The 19790-nt window shown below is 40.7% G+C and overlaps 1 protein-coding gene across 2 annotated transcripts in view; it reads left to right on the top strand.

Moving 5' to 3' along the window:
- The window catches only part of cacna2d1a (calcium channel, voltage-dependent, alpha 2/delta subunit 1a), a 62354-nt gene that overhangs the window by 10683 nt on the left and 31881 nt on the right, over positions 1–19790 (top strand). For both annotated transcript variants that reach the window (XM_043238014.1, XM_043238013.1), the window contains exons 2-3: positions 4092–4173; positions 5972–6088. In XM_043238014.1, the coding sequence (XP_043093949.1) occupies positions 4092–4173; positions 5972–6088 (199 nt within the window). The remainder of the gene's footprint in view (positions 1–4091; positions 4174–5971; positions 6089–19790) is intronic.

Raw genomic sequence — 19790 nt, 5'->3', positions numbered from 1 at the left:
TCACAGTTTACAGTTGCAGCGTCCTGCAAAGGTCAGAACTGTAAAAACTAATTTTACAACGAGTTGTTACCGCTTGGTACTCTAAATATCGAAGTAACAGTAATGTAAAGTCGTACATTTCCAAAGTATTGAAGACATGTGGGTCTAGTGTGGCTCTGAACATAGAAACGGCGCTCACTTCCTCGGGGAGTATAGTTAAAATAGAGAAAGAGGGCAAGAGAGACAGCTTGTGTTTTGTGTGGTACAGTCTAAAGCTTGTATGTTAGCTGTATTTCCATCGTCTAAGCTATAAGTATGTATACCATTCAAAAAGTATCCCCGTGTTAATACAACAATACAATGCAGAATGCTTGTTTTTAGATTGATAATAATTAGAAATGTTTCTTCATCGGCATGTACTGTAGTGTGGGCCAGTTGAGAAAAGCATTTTCTCTTTCTCTTTCTTTCCTACTGAGTAGAGTTCACAGAAACCGATTGTTTGAGCTTGTTTCCAATGTAATTTATTAATATATATCGTACTCGCTGTGTGTATGCAATTTCACAAGGAAATGAAGTCTGAAGTCTTAAATGACTTGAGGCGTTTCATAAACTATTTACAGTACGTAATGTTTTACAGCTCGATGGGTCGCCCCTGCCCCCAGCTTCCCTTTCCAGAGGACTTGGAGGGGGGAGGGACCGAACGGGATCTTATCTCAATTTTCCATTCACTGCTCCAAGTTTCCGTCCCTCTTTTTTTTTTTTTTTTTTTTTTTTTCACCACATCCATTTTCCCCCAAGCCGTAGCACTATACTTAGCATGCATGTGCTCTGTTTTTATGGCTACTGTGTTGGTTATGATCACACTGCTGTTGTAATCTCATGAAAACAGTTTCAATCGAATTTCATCAGCTAAAACTAAAAGGGGCTGGCAGCCTTTTCCTGTCTTCATACATCGAATGAGCTACATTCTGGCAATCGTGATCCATAACAATGATTAGTTTAGATGATTCATCTCACCAGAAGGGATTCAGAGCGAGGCATAAGGCTTGTTTGGGTTTGAGATATTTTTTTGGGCATAAATTATCATTATTATTTTTTTTCTCTAGACAGAAGAACGTTTAACGTCTGTTATGGTTTATAGAAGTTGTTAGCTATATAGAGTCACTTTTCAATCATGTACCACATATTATCAAACTACTTGTTTTTCCTTTAGAGTTTATAGCTGAAAATTTCAATTTTTATGTATCACTTATTATTTACTTAGTTTTAATAATGCGTTGACATGATATAAGAGATCCATTGTTTAATGTAGAGTGCTTGATTACGGGTCTGCTAGTAGTCACATTGTCGTCTACACAGCAAAGCTGATTGGTTTCTTCCACACGAACAGCCAATGAGCTGGCTTCTAAACATTCAAATACACTGTAGCAGTTTGCAGCCTGCTTTCAGAAACCCTCCACCATTCCCAGCTCCACCTGTGTAGATCTGCAGAAGCGATATACTTGCTCACATGCTCGCTAAAGCTTGTTTGTGGACGCATTGGGAGTTTTTTGCAGTGTGGCAGATCTAATGACAGAAGTAATATGAGTGACAGATTTTTGGTGATTATAAAGGGATAATGTTATATGTACATATCAGAATTGCAATGGTTGGCATGGTGATGGCACTATGCAAGATCTGTGTAAAAATCGGATTCCGGGACCTGACTGAAAGGGAGCTCAATGTGAAGGGACTCGAGCTTAAAATGAATCTTGGTTAATCAAAAACTTAATCAAAAGGCTTAACGTTAGAAGTTCAGGAAACCCAAATTCAATGGCACCACACCATCATAGTCTCTTATTCTCCTGACACTCCAAAATCATATTCTCAAATTTAATCACCAAACTGGCACCTGTAAAAGCTGAAAGAGTAAGTGCGATCTGTATTATCTCTTTATATGCAACGTAGACTATATTCACTTTACATAAGGTCTTTCTGTCATATAATATGCTTTAGATTACGTTTATGTTAATATTTATTATTCATACAAAACTTAATCCTAAGCATATAGAAGATGGTGCTTTATTTTGCCGTTAACAACAAGCACACATTCAGTAACATGTGAGTGTTGGTCTATATAAAGTAACGTGGCATTTTTTCCGGACGCGTCATTTTCCAGGATTTCTGTATTGTTTTAATTCAAAGCACCTCAAGAGCTTTTTGAAAACATAAGGAACAGATGTCACCAATCGGTCTGCATGCAAGTTTTATATTTTAGGCGACATAGAAATCCTGGTCGGGATGAATCTGGGGAAAAATGTACCTTATGGTCACCCTATATAACGTTAACCAGTGTGTGAGTTTAACAGAATGTGAGAGACACATATCCATGCAGTGCTATTGTTTGATACATTCACATGGCATCAGTACGCTCATACCAGTCTTGCCTTAAGCTGAGTGGATGGCCCTCATGGCTAAATATAATACCTTTCCTCACGTGGTTCTTCTTCTTCTCAGATTACATTTTTTTAAATGTTCTCACTAAAACCAGCCAAATTCATTACCTTCCAGCAAAAGGGAATTTTCAGCAGCCTTGTTTTGTGTGTGGTGGTCTGTGTTTTATGCTGCGGGACATCTTGCATACATTTAACCGGGTCTGCAGCCGTGGCTTTGAGTCACACTGAAAAGATTCATAGGGGTGGTGACAGGATAAGGACCTCGCTACGGATTCACTTGCAGGACGCCCATATCCCACCCTTTACGCCTCTCTCTCTCTCTCTCCCTCTGCTCCACGCTCATTCTGCTGTGCTTTAACGGGCTCATATAGTGCCCTTAGATGGAGGCGCAATGCATGTTGTCTGCTCAACAGTTGAGTATTTAAAACAGCAGGTGGCTGGTCAGCAGTGCTGGGCTAATCTGAGACTGTAGGCGGGGTTACGAAATGTAGAATCATTGATTTTATATGTATCTTCATGCCATAACAAATTAAAAATGACATCCACATGTTATCATTTACTCCCCATCATGATGTTCCAAATCCATATGCCATATAATCTAAACAGAATGCTACAAAACTGACAAAAAGCACCTTTAAAAGTACTACAAATGCTGTTAATATATGACTTTTGTGCTTTAATAAAATCTAATTGCTCTAACTGTGTTTTTAAAAAAATCTTAATTAGTCCTTTTTACAAAGTAAAACATTATAAAGGTCTCAAATCAGAACAGAGTGTCTTAAATTCAGAAAGTCATGATATTAAATGTCGCATGCACTGCAACAATTTTAACTGTTTTCCAGTACAAATGACATTAAATCAAGACGCAGTTATTTTGGGATGCAAAATAAAGACATAAAGTCTTGTTTTCTGAGACATTTTGCTTCTCTAGTAAATATGCTTTGATTTAAGATAAAGGCATATTTTGCGCTTGACAACAAGAAAACAATGCAAATGAAGAACATCAGTTTTTGTATTGTGATCCTAAGGTAATGTGAAAGCTGTGAATTAAGATGATATTTAGCGATTTTGTGAGTTTTAGTGATTATAAAAAGAGCACTCTTTGCATGCTTTCTTGGTTATAAAATACATTTAGAATTTGATAAAAGTTTATTTTTTTATGATGGTAAGAGGACCAACAGCCACATGGTGCAAAGCAGTCCACAAATAAATTCGCGATTCATTCTCAAAATTGTAATTATTTACATTGTAATAACATATTATTAGTGTCTACTGCCACTGTATTTTTTTTGAGCTTGAGCTTACAAATGCACACAAAATGATGTGCACATGTCTTAAGTGAAGTAAATACAAACAGAAAGAAATTAAATGTGCATTATTATATTGGATCTATGCATTCATTCTTAAAGTGACAGCAGCCTGTTAACAAAAAAATAATTCATGCCAACAAAACAAAAAACACAGCTTAAAAATATTCTAGTTGGAATATAGAGTTAATAGTTAAATTTGTACATCTGAATGCTACTATTTAATTTGTACCTTTGTTCTGCTGTATGTACCCATGTTTGTAATTTGTGCATTTGTTCTTTGTTTCATTACTGACTCACTTGTTTGAATTTGTATTTCAAGTTAGATCGTAATTAATAACTAAATTTAATTGGTTCTTTGTGTTTACAGGACCCGGAAATGGGCCATGCAGATGCAGGAGGAGTTAGTGCAGTTGATTGATGCTGAGACGGGCATACAAGAGCTCCAAAAAGTAAGACCACACGTTTGATTTTTAGCAGTCTAAACCAATTTTGTGCAGCTATGAATATTATATATACTTCCACAAAATCGAATGCAAAAGTGAGTCACATTAGCTTGATAATTAGTATATATATCCCGGCTATAGCGTGCTACGGTAGCTTTAGTTCTGGAAATATGATGAAAGCCTGAGTTGAAATAATGCAGGCCGATGGCTTCAACAAAAGCATATAGCCTACCGCTAATTAACAAAATTCGAGCTTATAGTAGATCCTGCCTCAGTTTTAGAAGTTGTCCATAAAAACCTATTTCCCTGTGCAGATTTAATGAATGGGACTTGCTAGTGCAGTAGTCGTAGAGTTCTCTTTTCACGGATGAAGGAAAGTCGTGACATGAAGGTGAATAAATGATTACAGAATTTTCATTTCGCATGAACTGGTACAACTTCAAAAGGAGCAAAACTGCATCAGCGTCTCTGTCCCCCAGTTTTCGACAAAACCTTGTACTGCGGGTCACGCGGTGCGCCGTCCTGAAAGCATTTGTGTCCAAGGCCAAAGACTGTTTACTGTGAGAGAAAGTGAGAGAATTTGATCGGCTCACAAAGACCGCTGCTAGCTGTTAAGCTTGGCGGAGATCTTTAATGGTACATGTGGTCATCTTATGGGGGTCATGAGGTCCAGTGTTTTCTCCGAACCAGAGACTGTATATATTTTTTAGTACCAGGTGCACACGGTGATCCAATCACAATCTTTTACAGTGTGTTTTAATGCCTCATTCACACCGCTAAATAAATTGACACATGAAAATCACAAATGATCGGATAAAACCCACCAGGCCCCAGATGTCTATATAACGTCCGACAGATGTTGTAAAAATCTTGTTGATGTCTGTATTTGACGTCGACTTGGAAGCTGAAAACAACAAATTATCAACATCAGCTTATGGGCGTCAAAATAGCATTGACATTAAATATACGTTGAATTTTGGTCACGTAATGTCGCATCCAAAATTTAACCAAAATTCAATGTGTGCCTGCTGGAAAACATCCTCAAACCTATACTGGATGTTTTATTAATCACTTTAAGGCAAGACGTGTCACTCGGCGGCCATCTTTGAAAAACCTCTCAGGCGTCCAAGTGGAGCTCTTATCTCTTTAAATGGGGAAACATCTAATTCTCTAGAATTATCTTGACATCGGTATAATAAGCATTGTTTATTTTGCTCAAACAGCTTTAAAAAAGCTTATTTCTCAGGCTTGGGCAGTGCTAAGAGCATGTTGACTTCTATAGCAGCCAGCAGCTGCAGTGACGCATTGACTTTGTGAGAATTTTTCCCCATTCAAAACTATACGAGTGTCTAAAAATCACAAAAGCACCAAATATATCCCTCCAACTTTTTCATTGATGGACTTCTTACAACAATATTGAAGTTAGAGGAAAAACAGAAAGCGGTAATTCTTGTTTTGGCCTTGATGTTAACATAACGTATTACACTTATGTTTTTTTATTTGTTATTCCATTCCAGTATTCTCAGCACATCCTCGTTATTTATGGCAACCTTCTAACCACTAAATAATTGCCTGTTTGCTTTAGCAAAGTCTGAAACTAGCTTTTACTCTTTTGGATAAATTACAGTTGCTAGTAAAAGTTTGAATGAGCCATTTAATCATTTGGGTGTTTATTTATTTATGCATTGCTTTGCAACATTTGCAACATGCAACATTTTTTTTTACATTAGGCAACGTTTTTTACAGGTACATTTTTAATTAATGCTGTGCTGTCTTTCGTGTCGTTCTTATCTTTTTCTCTCAGATTTTCCTGCAGTTTCGAAACCACTATAATGTGAAACAAAACAACGCTACACAGCTGGTGGCAAAAGCTGCACGTGAAATCGAGAAACTTCTTGCCAGTCGTTCCACAGCTCTTGAGGTCAGTAATTAACATCATTACACGTCATCATCTCATAATCCGAAACATATAGCATTTCTATGGCGTATTTGAGAATATGCGTGTTTGATTAGAGGCAGTTTGGGTTAAAACGACATCTGCTTTATAGGTGTGTTTTATGTGTCTCAGATTAGCATACTGAAAGCATGCATGAAATACCCAGAATACTATACTTTAATTAGCATGCGTGAACTACCCAGATGATGTACTACATTAAGAAAAATGAGCAGTGTACAACCAAAGCGTGCTACGTGGAAAACTGTATCCCACAGTGCAGCTTGACATGAAATAAATTCCTTGTCTATTAGCAAAATATAGTATTCAATGTAGATACGATGTAGTATGTACTAAGCTAGCGTTCTGACCATGCTCATCATTTTTCTCTGCTCCTTCATATATTTAGTATTGTTAGTAAATTAGATCTCGCGGAAAGATCCAGCTTGCATCGACCCGCATTGATCTAGCTCTGATAAAACCGGGTCCACAATGTTGGCAGGGCTGCTAGAAGCTGAAAGTTAATTAGTTGGTCTATACGCTCCGTTCTTTTGATTTTCTTTCTCGATAAACTGTGCGTCATGGTGCCCTAAAAGCTACACTTCAAGAGCACTTTCCATTAGTGTATGAATAGAAATCATTACGCGGGCTCATTTTCCAAGATGGTGGCGAACTATTTAATGTTGTGTGTGCTTAAGCACGGTCAGCCGGTGTTATAAATGTTTAACTCTTGCCCCAGAAGTGCAGGTGATGCATATGGCAGACTGTATTGAGCTGCTTTTATTGGTCAGCATTAAACACATCACTGACAGCTCACCCGGATGACTAAATGAAAGTATTGACCTTTCACTCACTCTCTCTCTCTCTCTCTCTCTCTTACCGTCTCTTTCCTTTTTTCCTCTGCTGGCTCTGGTCTGTCATGTTTAATTGGTCTGAATTAAGTGCTCTTGTTTTAATGGATATGGAAGCACTGGTGTGCCTCATATGATGGAAATAACTGCTCTTAGGTCATTGGATCTGTAATAGCTGGCTGTTGTGCGAGGACAGCTTGGCTCTTCGCTTCTCTGTCCATTTGTGTGTTTATTTTTGGCAGATTGCCTCTACCTCCAGTCACAATGCCCGGACTGGTTGCTGTCCTCACGTCACCTAATTTAAAGTAGCGTTTCCCCTTCGCCATCCACCAGCGCAAACACCGGCTTGCTTGCGTTCTTCGCTCTTTATCACATTCAGAATGAAAAAAGTTTTCAGTGACTCATTGGAGTTTCTTTCGCATCCTGCCTATAATTAGAAGATTCACAAGTACATCGGGTTTGGCCTCTCTAGTGAATCAAGAGGAAAATGCAATTAAATGCAACTAATTCAATTTTGTTGTTAAGAACTGAAGCTTACTTGTTTAAGATGTTTACGACACAAGGAACGTTTAGCACTAAGAATACTTATATATTAATATATAATATATAGAGGTATTTGGCACATCCTGGCTCCAAAATAAAAAAGTCAAGTCAAATTGTTTGCGTGTGCAAACATACTTATTATATTATATTATATTATAAAACTCTTCTGATTCTGATTGTCAGAGTCACGGAAACAACATTGTATTTTTTATGAATATTTTTGTAGGGTATTTTGATTTTATAGTAGTTTAAAAAGGTTTCAAAATGTAATTTATTCTTGTGGTTTTTCATCACAAGAAACATTTAATTTCTGATTATTATTTTTTATTGTCAAACAACTGGGATGCCTTTTTGTGAATTAATGCGATTTCTTTATTTCTTTTCTCGTGGAAACAAGTAATAATGTCATTTTTTCTTGTCTTTTGCGTTCCTGATACAATGAGGTTCAGAATAAGACCAGAAATGTGTTTTGGAAACGTAAAGAGGCTCAAGTTTTGTATTTTATGTTGACCGGAACCAAAAAAAAACACTGATTAGTGGCCTTGCATGCTAAAATAAATAACATTATTACTGAAAGTAAAAAAAGGAAAGAAATCACAATAATTCATAAAAAGGCATCCCAGTTTGACATTAAAAATATTAAAAATAAATCATACGTGCGACATAGTTTATTTTTCTGTCTCTATAGCACAGCTGGACGCCAAAGAGTATAAAAATATACAATCAATTATCTTTTTTTCAGACAGGACAGTATGTAATCTTAGCAATTAATTTGCACTCTTTTAGCAGGCATTTATCCTTTAAGTCCTACAGCTCAGGAACATTATTTATGGAGCTGCTCATTCAAATAAACGGCTTGACAGGGTATAAAGTTTTTGCCAAGGACAGTCACACACACACACACACACACACACACACACACTTACTGCCATCTCTTTTGCTTTATGTACAGTAATTTTGGCATCATGTTAACCCGCATCTAAAGCAGACGAGTCGCATTACCTCCAAAATCATTTACAAGACAACAGCAACCGCTTTTTCTCTTAATTCCGTAGCAGGAAGTCATCCGTCGCCGTGATGATAAGCATATCTCTCCGATCATGTAGTGCTGTTCACGTTCCTGTTGTTCTTTGGTGAGTGACCCCTCGGGCGCAGGATGGCCACAGATCATGTCTCGTTCTAATCAATATCTGCTGGATGGGACCTGACTGATCTGGAGGCCAAACGTGAGTGTGGGCCGCTGTGCTAGGATTAGACCGATTGATGGATTGATTGGCAGCTCAGTTAAGTTGATCAGTGGGAGTCTTTAATTTGGAGCTATCCATCAGCGGCTGTCTGCGCGGTCGATGCGAGTTAACGGAGGTTGTTTGACGTGCGGTCGGGACGCTGTGTTGTCTAACAGTAAACTGAAGGTGCTGGCTGCCGATGGAGAGTGTGTTATCCTAAGCGTCAATCAAATCGTGTAAACAGCAAATATGTCTCTCTCTCTCTCTTTCTCTCTCTTTCTGTCTCTCGCTCGACTTCGTTCCAATTACAGCAATTCAGCTTACAAGCATGAACCTTTCCTTGTCAATCTCTGTTTCTTCAAGCTCTCTCACTCTCTCTCTCTCTCTCGCCAGCTGTTTTCTGGACATGGCTTTTTTATCCTGCTGAAACTAGTTGATGAATTGCAGAGTATGGAATATTGCACAGCATACGATGGAGCTATCGTCAATTTACTTTACAGTAGTTGTGTTGGACTGGATTTGTTAACCTCAAACATTAAACCTTGCCGTCCAAGGTATTATAAGAAAAAAGTATTATTCATTTTTATTTTTTGGTAGAGTGTATTGAATTTATAGTTTTCTAAATTAGAAATTATTTCTGAATACAAATCTGTCACTTTTTTTGTGGAAACTGAAAAAACAGTTAAGTATTCTTTCATGAAAAATATATATATATATATATATAGTTATTTTTATATATTTATTTATTTATTTATTTATTTTTTCATGGGAATGCTTAGAAAAGAAATAAAATGTATATATTTGTAAATGTATTTACTCATTTATATCTTAGACATATAATAAATTATATATACATATATATTTTTGATGTTTCAATAGTCACTTTGGATTCGTTGACTTCAAGCACCCAAGGTATTAAAAGAAAAAATATCCTTATTTTAGGTAAATATATGCTTATCAGTAAATCAGCCTCCCTGTTTTATTTAGTTATGTTTTTGTTTATTTAGTTATTTTATACTTTTATAATTTATTTTATTTTGGTTTATTTAGACATGTCTCAAGGTTTGGTTATGAGGTTAAAAACATTGACTCATTTAAAATATAATATAAACGAATGTAAACAGATAATAAACACCTAATAAAATACTTATTTTGTTCTTTCGAGGTTTGCATTTTTTTTTTTAAAAGTACCTGCTTTGAAGAGAAAATAAAAAGAAAAACTTTCGTAAATAATTACAATGATATCAGTTTCAAGTTTCACAAAACATCCTGTAAACTTTTTTTCTACAGTGTATAATGCATTTTTAAGAGCTAGCCTATTTTGTACCCAATTCATAAAAAGTGTCTCTTGCAGATGAAACTAAATGCATTAACCAAAACCTAGTTAGTTTTCCTCCTTCGCTGCTTCTTTCGTAACCAAACTGAAATGCAATCTCCCGGTGACTCATTTAGAGCAGTCCACATATAGACAGGAAATGCACACAGATAACGCCTGGCGCTTTCCATGATAAACCCACAGCACTTAACTAAGCGTAATAACAGGAGTTGCAACCTTTTTAGTTCTTTGTACTTTAATCATTACATAAAAACAGCGTATTTTACTCAGCACCTCCTTAATGTCAGGAAAGTGTATACGATGACTTAAAAGCTCCGTCTTGGTGGGCAGCTCAAGCTTTTGGCACGGATCCAGTGTGTTTATGTATTCAGAGTATCGGCTTCCCTGTATAGAAGGAAAGAGGTGCTTTCACAGTGATCTGAGAGCCCAACTGCTAAATGCTGCATCAAAAGGAAGAAAAATGAAAAGCGGGACAGAAAAAGAGAGCGCGAGCCACTCGCATCCATCAAAAGGGAAAGGACAGATGGAAAGGAAGGGTGTTTGTTTGCTCTCTCTTTGATATGGCAGATAAAACAGCAGCTCTGTGCGCCGATTCTTAGACAGCTAAATATCATTAGAGCTTCTGGAAACTAGATTGCAGACTCTCGTGGGCCAGTACTGTACACACCGCACTTATCTGCTGGAGTCGTTCTCTCTCCTCTCCACACTCGTCTCTTATCCTATCAGGCCAACGAGCTTCAGGATAACGTCAGTAAACTGTACTGGCTTGTTTTGTAGGGTTTCAGTGATGTACCGATAACAGTTTCTTAATTTACCTTCTACTCTTTCTTCTCGGTTGAGTAATAAATGATTATTTTTTCCTGATGAAGGGAAAAAGGACACAGGAATACAAAGGCTACAGGCGATTTTTGCATGCTCAGTATATGTGACCCTGGACCACAAAATCAGTCTTCGGTTGCTGGGGTATATTTGTAGCGATAGCCAAAAATACATTGTATGGGCCAAAATTATCGACTTTTCTTTTATGCCAAAAATCATTAGGATATTAAGTAAAGATCACGTTGCGTGAAGATAGTTAGTAAATTTCCTGCTGTAAATATATCAGAACTTAATTTTGACAACTTTAAAGGCGGTATTGTGCTTTTTTTTGCACCCTCAGATTCCAGATTTTGAAATAAATGTATCTCAGACAAATATTGTTCAATCCAATCCTGTAATAATTGTAACAGTGGGGAAAAAAATACATAAAGATTTGCATTTGTACAAGATGACAAAAATTAAAAAAACAGAAAAAAATACGTCATAAAGTAATTAAAGAATAATAAAAAAATATATAAAAAGTAATAATACTAAAATAAATAATGCATATATTTACACACACACACAGTATACAGTATATATACCAGTAATTAAATTATATAGAAATAAGCAAATCCCATATATTGTATAGCCTTGCATTTTTTTTATTTGCAAATCATGAAGCTTTTAATGTAATCTATATTTCCATTCCGACACTGCTTGTAGTCTTACTCAATTTCTACGAACGTCTAGACCGACTGATTAGATTGTAGGAAGGAGAACTGCACCTTGGGAAATGTACTGAATTAGTCCCTCATTGTAATGGGGAAGAGTGAGGACTTGAAGGACGAAGGAAGGTTATGACGTCAGATTACAATACCCATAAGCGTCCAGTGCTGCTCAGAGGACAAACGGCTGTCACAGGTACCACATGTCCAATAACCGAACTAACTGAGCAGGGTAAAAGAGACCTTGTTTTTCTCCATGTTCTCATGAGGCTTTGTGTCTGTAGCTACAAAGAACAGTGGTCACTTGCAAAACTTTACACATTACTGTTGTACATTGTGCTTGGCTAAACTTTGCTGGCCCGCCTGTCTCCGAACGACAAATGTTGGAAGGCTTTAAGCTAACTTCCAAGCTAATATGAGACGTAATGAAGCACTAGTGTGAGAGCTGGCAGTACTTAAAGTTTCATCTCAAGCAATGCCGAGCTGCATAATTACAGCGCTGTCCACCCACAGTGGGACTGTACCGGAAGATATTTTCACTTCTGTTTAAACACCCTGCACTGGGAAATTTAATGGGATGTTACGAGCTTGGCTAATCTTACAGTTGATTCACTGATGTATTTAGTGAGACTGAGAGGAGAGAGGCTGGTGGATATCGTAGTACACAGATATAGAGCATACAGAGTTCTGCAGTGGAGATTTTAGAAGTAGTTCGGTGGAATTCATGTTAAAATCCTCTGACTTTTCAATTCAGAATTAGGCGACTTGGGGCAAAGTTTGCGTCTTTTCTGAATACACATGAGATCACACAGAGCTTTTTCACAGAAGCAAATTCTCCATTTGATCTTCTTTTCATCTTATTTCTGCCAGCAACATTTAGTATGATACATTTCAGTTAATGAGCCAATGGTAAAAATGCTGAAATGGCATCAATATTCATCTCATGATTGCACGGTTTCAAAACTAATGTGTATAAAAGATTGCTACCATCACAATTAATTTATATATATATATATATATATATATATATATATATATATATTTATTTTTTAAAGATTTGAAATATGAATTTTGTTAAAATGTAGACATTTTCAGGATTTAATTTAATTTTAATTTTTAATTTAATTTAATTTTCTATTCTATTGTATTCTATTCTGTTCTGTTCTATTCTGTTCTGTTCTATTCTAACAATGCAGATATTTGCAGATTCTACTATCCCAGTAGGGAAACTTTTTATTTTTTGCCTTGTACTTTGATGGGTTTTTTTTGTTCTAAAAATCTAGGTATTTACAGGTTTTATCATCCCAGTGGGTACGCTTGGTAACCCAAGAAACTTGATCCGCACACATATACGTAGAGCCATCTGTTTTAAAGCACATAATGGCGGTGTGGATCCAGCTCCCTTGGCCTCCGGCTGCTCTTCAGTATGTGTAGGGCTGGACACCAGTTTCGTCACGTTGTGCTTGGAACAGTGACAGGTGGTGGATCCCCAATAAGCATCACACTCTACCCACCTTGAGCCAAAATGGCTCCTGTTGCACTCTGGCAAGCCAGTACAGTTTACTCTGTCACGAGCCAACATGGCTCCGGCTCCCGTCAGTCTTTGCCAGGCCGAACACGATGAGCATCATAGGGATCACAGTTTCTTATTCATAATCTGTGTTTACTATGTGCTGGGAGGTGTGAAAACTACTCATTTACCACAAACATAGTTCCACGTGCTTGCCTTTGTAGCCCGGGGAACTGATGTGAGGTTCGTTCTCTCCATGTTGTCGAGTCACGTTCAAAGGGTTAACATATGGACGTTTTCCAGCAACGGTAAAAAAGGCTTCAGCTTCAGATTTTCATTTACAAGCGAATAAATTGACCCTATTCGTCTCATTTTGATTTGGCTGGCAGTCGTGTGGTTTGTTGCGGTCCAAGCAGGGAAGGCATTAAGATTGTATGATAAAAATGATATATTTATTTAAGGAAAAGCAGATATTTGTAGTTTCAGTGCTGACTATTTATTTGAATTAATTGGGCGTCACATATTATCTACACTGTTTGTTTTTTGTGTCCCTGAGAACAAAAATGTGCTGTTTAATATTTTATTATGATTTTGTACTGTTCTATTGAGTACGCATTTACTTTTAGTTTTAAATTTTTAATGCATCAGATACAGGCAATACTGCACATCCCATTTCGCAGCTGTTGAATTAAGAAAACAATTAACAAAAAAAGAGACAAAAAGAGAAGTCGGATCCCGTTAAACTGTCTGAGCTAAACGACACGCATTCACAACGGCAGGGGAACGTGACAAATCCACCCTGCAGCATTTCACGCCATTTCTTCCGTCACCCCTCAACACCGTGGCAGGATTCAAAGGGTAATTGGCTGACTTTTGAAGAGCTTGTCAAGGCCCAACAAAATGTGGCTTGTTTAATGGTGAATGCCAGGCTGTTGCAGAGACGCGTAAGCCTGCTAGTTTTCTTTTAATCCACAGAAAACGAATGAACTGCATGGTCTGGATAGAGTTTTACTCTTCTTTAATGTTAAAACGCCCTCATCAAAGCAGGATCTACATATATATTATTTAATTATTGCTGTAATTAGTCATGTAATTATGCTAGCCAGAGGGCGTGTATAACCCCAGTTTTGATCGTGTGTGTGTGCGCGTTAGTCTTTTGCTGATTATTTTAGATTTTGTTGATTCTTCTTGGTTTTTTGCTGCATGTTCTTGGGAAGCCACAGATGTGTGTGTTCTCAGCATGTGCCGTGATGCTCTGCACATCAGGTGTTTGTACCCGAGACCTGCTGCACAAGACCGACTAATTAGCCACTAAAGCGTAATGTGTGTGTGTGTGTGTGTGTGTGTGTGTGTGGTGCTAAAAAAGTGCTGTTAACTCTTATTTTATCTCTTGTGCTTCTCCGCATACATTAGCAGCACAGTCTCCTGGGATTTCCCTTATTATTGTTTTATTAGCCTCATTATGACTGATACAGGTTACGCTGTGCTCAGGTGAATTAACGTAATTATTATCAATAATAATGATAACTTTTGGGTTCAAAAATAGTGAGAAAACGGGCATTGGGAGATGATTTGTATGCATATATAATGGCCGTCTTACTGTTTTTGGCATGCAGTAATGTATGGAAAAGTTGATTGTTTCAACTTTTTAATTGAGAGAAACACAAGAGCATGGGTTTAATAACTATGTTCTTCAGTAAAAAATAATTGTTGATGGGAGAAATAGCCCAACGGCGTTCAGTTGCAAGAACTTTAAAAGTCATTTAAAAGTCTACATAAGAAATATGAGGTTAGATTTTAAATAAATAAATGAATACATGCACACTTACATAAATATTTAGTACAAAACAATTAAAAAAGATAATAATAATAATATTTCAAATAATCCAAAAGAGGGACATCTTATACTTACGGTTAACCCAGGAAGGAAATGAATGAAAGAATGAATGAAGTTTAGGTTTAGTTGATTTAAAAAAAATCTAATAATCTAAAATGAATGAATGAATGAACTTCAGGTTTAGTTATGTAAAAATTCAAATAATTCAAAAGAGAGACAACATATAGTTACGAATAATTCAGAGAGCCTTAATGATTTAATGAATGAATGTTTAGTTAGACTTAGTACATTTTAAAAAAAATCTACTAATCCAAAGGAGCGACGCCTTTATGTATAATCCAGATAGCCAAAGGAAATTAATGCATGAAGGAAGTTTAGGTTTACTAAATAATCCAAAAACAGACATTGTAGAAGCCAAGAGCCCAGAGAGTCAAGCTAATGAATGAAATGATCAATCAATTAATACATCAGTCAATCAATCAATCAATCAATATGTTTGTTTGCCGAAGCCTTTAAGTGGGTCCTTACAGCTCTATAGTATGCCTTCCTCAAGTGGAAGAGGGACTGTGTGACAGTGAGACAAACACACACCCCGGTCCTAATGTGACTGAGACCACGCCGCTAGCGTTGTTATGGCAACAGCTCATCAGAGTGCATAGACCCCGGGGTCACTGTTATTATGGGATGTCTGAAGTGGGTGGAGAGGTTTCATCATCTAGCCATGCATTACACGTATTTGTTCATTTCCCCTGGAGGACCGAGTGATTAAAAAGAACTGTATTTTTAGTCTTATTATAATGGGGAGACTCCAGTGGATCTTTTGTGTGGATTAGCATCACAGAAATTCCACTACGTCTCTGCAGCATAAAAAGCCTTTAAAGCCATCTCACTATTATGCAAGATGTGCTCATGTCGGCTTTAATAGGCTTTAGTGGCATTTATGCTCTTCTGATGTCAATTATTCTGGCAGTGCTGATATCAAGCGGATGCTTTACATGTTTTATTTGCTGCCTTCAAGTCATGTCAGAAAGATCCCACGAAGGCCATGCGAACGGAACAACAACGGCAAATTGTAATTAGAGATATTTCAAGAGATATTTCGATAGACATTTATTTTTATATATATATATATATATATATATATATATATATATATATATATATATATATATATATATATATATATATATATATATATAATAAATGTAAATGTTATTTTACAGTCTAAGAATCCTGAAAAGTAAGCTTTATTGTAGTTTCCACAAAATACTGAATAAATGTAAATATGCTTAATATTATAAATAGAATGTAATTGTACCACATGAAATTTCAACCTGAAATAGCCTTGACTTATAAAAAAGGTCATATTTTCTGGTAATTCAGAAAGATTTTAAAACATGGTTATAAAGTTGGCACTAAGTTGGTATTCTCTCTATTATCTATGTAATAATGTCTATTATGTTGTTTTTTCATTTACACTTTAGTATAGGTGTCACGAAGGAACGGTCTGAGGCGTGCGGATCCATGTGCAGGCTTTTATTAAACGAAGGCATGGTCATAACAGACAGGCGTCGAACAGGGCTAACAGATATATAGGAGGCGAGGCAATAACAAAATCCAGAGACAGGCGGAGGTCAGGTCAGGCGGCAAACGATCAGAGAAACAGTAAACAGACAGGGTCAAAACCAGGAAAACAAAGACTAAGGAAAACTCGAGAACCAACAATAGAACAGGCGAAACAATGCAACCTGCAGGTGAGTGGCTTGCTACAGTTTTTATAGTCCTGGAACAGGAAGTAGCAGCAGAGGAAGTGATCGCAGATCACCCAGGGTAAGAGCTCCCTCTGCTGGCTTGGTGATATAGCCCCCTCCTAGGAGCGACTCCTGGCGCTCCATAAAACAAACAAAAACACTGTGAGCTTGGGAGGGGTTCCGGAGGGGGCTCAGCAAACGGAGTCCAGGGAGGAAGAGACGGAGGGAGGAGCCAGGAGAAGACAGGAGTCCGGAGCGGGAGGTGATCCAGAGCCCAGCTATGGTGGTCAACAGTGGAGCCGACGGAGGGAGGAGCCATGGAAGAGGAACAGCCATCGACTCCATGGCGCCGACCGATGGCGGCGGAGCAGGTGGCGGAGGAGACTGAAGCGGAGGTGGAGAGCCGAAGAGCCAAGGTGACGTTGAGGCGCTGGAGGTCTCTAGGCGACGCCACAGGCTTCGGCAACTGATGCGAGACGGGGGGCGAGAAGGACGCTGCGGAGCCAGAGCGACAGAGGACTGAGGTGGAGCCGGGGAAGGGAGGAGCCTGACAGAGCCGGAGGATGGAGGGATGAGGCGGCTGGAGGAGTGGAATCCTGAGGCGACGGATGGTCGACGACCGACCAAGGCGCGTAGCCGGAGAGACGATGGAGCCTGGTGGAGCTGGTGGATTGACGGAGCATGGTGGAGCGGAGGAGCTAGGAGCCTAAGGGAAGCCGACGGGTCTACAAGCCGAGGTGGAGTCCGGGGCTCGGAGGCGGGACGATGAAGTGAGGATCCTTCACCCACGGCGCGATGGAGACTGGCAGACCCGTGGCGAGCTCCAGGTGGAGAACAGAGGATGAGTGCAGGGGCTGCTGGGATCCATCGTCGACGTGTGGCAAGGGTGGGAGGGTGGATAATCTTGAGGCGGCGCCTGCAGCGCGCGGGCAGTGGACGGGCGCACGAGGCGCGCGGGCAGTGGACGGGCGCACGAGGCGCGGGCAGTGGGCGGGCGCACGCAGCGCGGGCAGTGGACGGCGCACGCAGCGCGGGCAGTGGACGGGGCGCGCAGCGCGGGCAGTGGGCGGGCGCACGCAGGCGCGCGGGCAGTGGACGGGCGCCGCGAGCGCGGGCAGTGGGCGGGCGCACGAGGCGCGGGCAGTGGACGGGGCGCACGAGGCGCGGGCAGTGGACGGGGCGCACGAGGCGCGGGCACTGGAGGCTCTGCACGAGGCGCGGGCACTGGAGGCTCTGCACGAGGCGCGGGCACTGGAGGCTCTGCACGAGGCGCCGGCACTGGGCAGACGGCAGCCATCTTGGGAAGCGGCGCTGGGCAGGCGGCAGCCATCTTGGGAAGCGGCGCTGGGCAGGCGGCAGCCATCTTGGGAAGCGGCGCTGGGCAGGCGGCAGCCATCTTGGGAAGCGGCTCTGGGCAGGCGGCAGCCATCTTGGGAAGCGGCTCTGGGCAGGCGGCAGCCATCTTGGGAAGCGGCTCTGGGCAGGCGGCAGCCATCTTGGGAAGCGGCTCTGGGCAGGCGGCAGCCATCTTGGGAAGCGGCTCTGGGCAGGCGGCAACCATCTTGGGAAGCGGCTCTGGGCAGGCGGCGACCATCTTGGGAAGCGGCTCTGGGCAGGCGGCATCCATCTTGGGAAGCGGCTCTGGGCAGGCGGCGACCATCTTGGGAAGCGGCTCTGGGCAGGCGGCGACCATCTTGGGAAGCGGCTCTGGGCAGGCGGCGACCATCTTGGGAAGCGGCTCTGGGCAGGCGGCGACCATCTTGGGAAGCGGCTCTGGGCAGGCGGCGGCCATCTTGGGAAGCGGCTCTGGGCAGGCGGCGGCCATCTTGGGAAGCGGCTCTGGGCAGGCGGCGGCCATCTTGGGCAGCGGCTCGGGGAAGGCGGCCATCTTGGGCAGCGGCTCGGGGAAGGCGGCCATCTTGGGCAGCGGCTCGGGAAGGCGGCCATCTTGGGCAGCGGCTCGGGAAGGCGGCCATCTTGGGCAGCGGCTCGGGAAGGCGGCCATCTTGGGCAGCGGCTCGGGAAGGCGGCCATCTTGGGCAGCGGCTCGGGAAGGCAGCCATCTTGGGCAGCGGCTCGGGGAAGGCGGCCATCTTGGGCAGCGGCTCGGGGAAGGCAGCCATCTTGGGCATAAATGCAGTGTCTTCTTCCTCCATAATACCCAACGTGAGAGCTGACCCCACAGTCACTAAACCAAACTCAATAAAGTGTGCAAGTGATTCACGTGGACCCTCTTGAACAAGTTGTGTTTTGAGTGGCTGATTTATTCCTCGTGAAAAAATTCAATTAGCAAACAGTCCGGTAAATCAGAGAAGTAAGCCAGGTCCAGAAATTCCTGAGTATAATCCTCAAGTGATCGGGTGCCCTGCTTGAGGGTTAGCAAAGACATTGCAAGGTGCATACCTGGCCATGGTTCGGGTGAAAAGCCGCTGGATCCTGGTGTGAGGTTGCATTCTGTCACGAAGGAACGGTCTGAGGCGTGCGGATCCATGTGCAGGCTTTTATTAAACGAAGGCATGGTCATAACAGACAGGCGTCGAACAGGGCTAACAGATATATAGGAGGCGAGGCAATAACAAAATCCAGAGACAGGCGGAGGTCAGGTCAGGCGGCAAACGATCAGAGAAACAGTAAACAGACAGGGTCAAAACCAGGAAAACAAAGACTAAGGAAAACTCGAGAACCAACAATAGAACAGGCGAAACAATGCAACCTGCAGGTGAGTGGCTTGCTACAGTTTTTATAGTCCTGGAACAGGAAGTAGCAGCAGAGGAAGTGATCGCAGATCACCCAGGGGTAAGAGCTCCCTCTGCTGGCTTGGTGACAATAGGGACCATTTCTCATCGTTAGGTTGCTTATTAGCATGCCTATTATTATTATTAACGGCTGTTTATTACGAAACGCATATTCTGCATGACCATATTCTGCATCCCTAAACCCCATACCTAAACTTAACAACTAGCTTACTAACTACTAACAAGCAGCAAAGTAGGAGTTTGAGGTAAAAGTTGTAGTTAGTGGTTTGCTAATAGCGAGAATTGGACTATAAATTGAGAAATGAGAATTGAACCATGTTTTACCTTTACGTTTTTGCACCACGACTTCTGCGC

Source organism: Puntigrus tetrazona, chromosome 4 (genome assembly GCF_018831695.1).
Source record: "Puntigrus tetrazona isolate hp1 chromosome 4, ASM1883169v1, whole genome shotgun sequence".
In the NCBI taxonomy this organism is placed as follows: Eukaryota; Metazoa; Chordata; class Actinopteri; order Cypriniformes; family Cyprinidae; genus Puntigrus; species Puntigrus tetrazona.
This window is presented reverse-complemented; position numbering and strand designations above follow the sequence as displayed.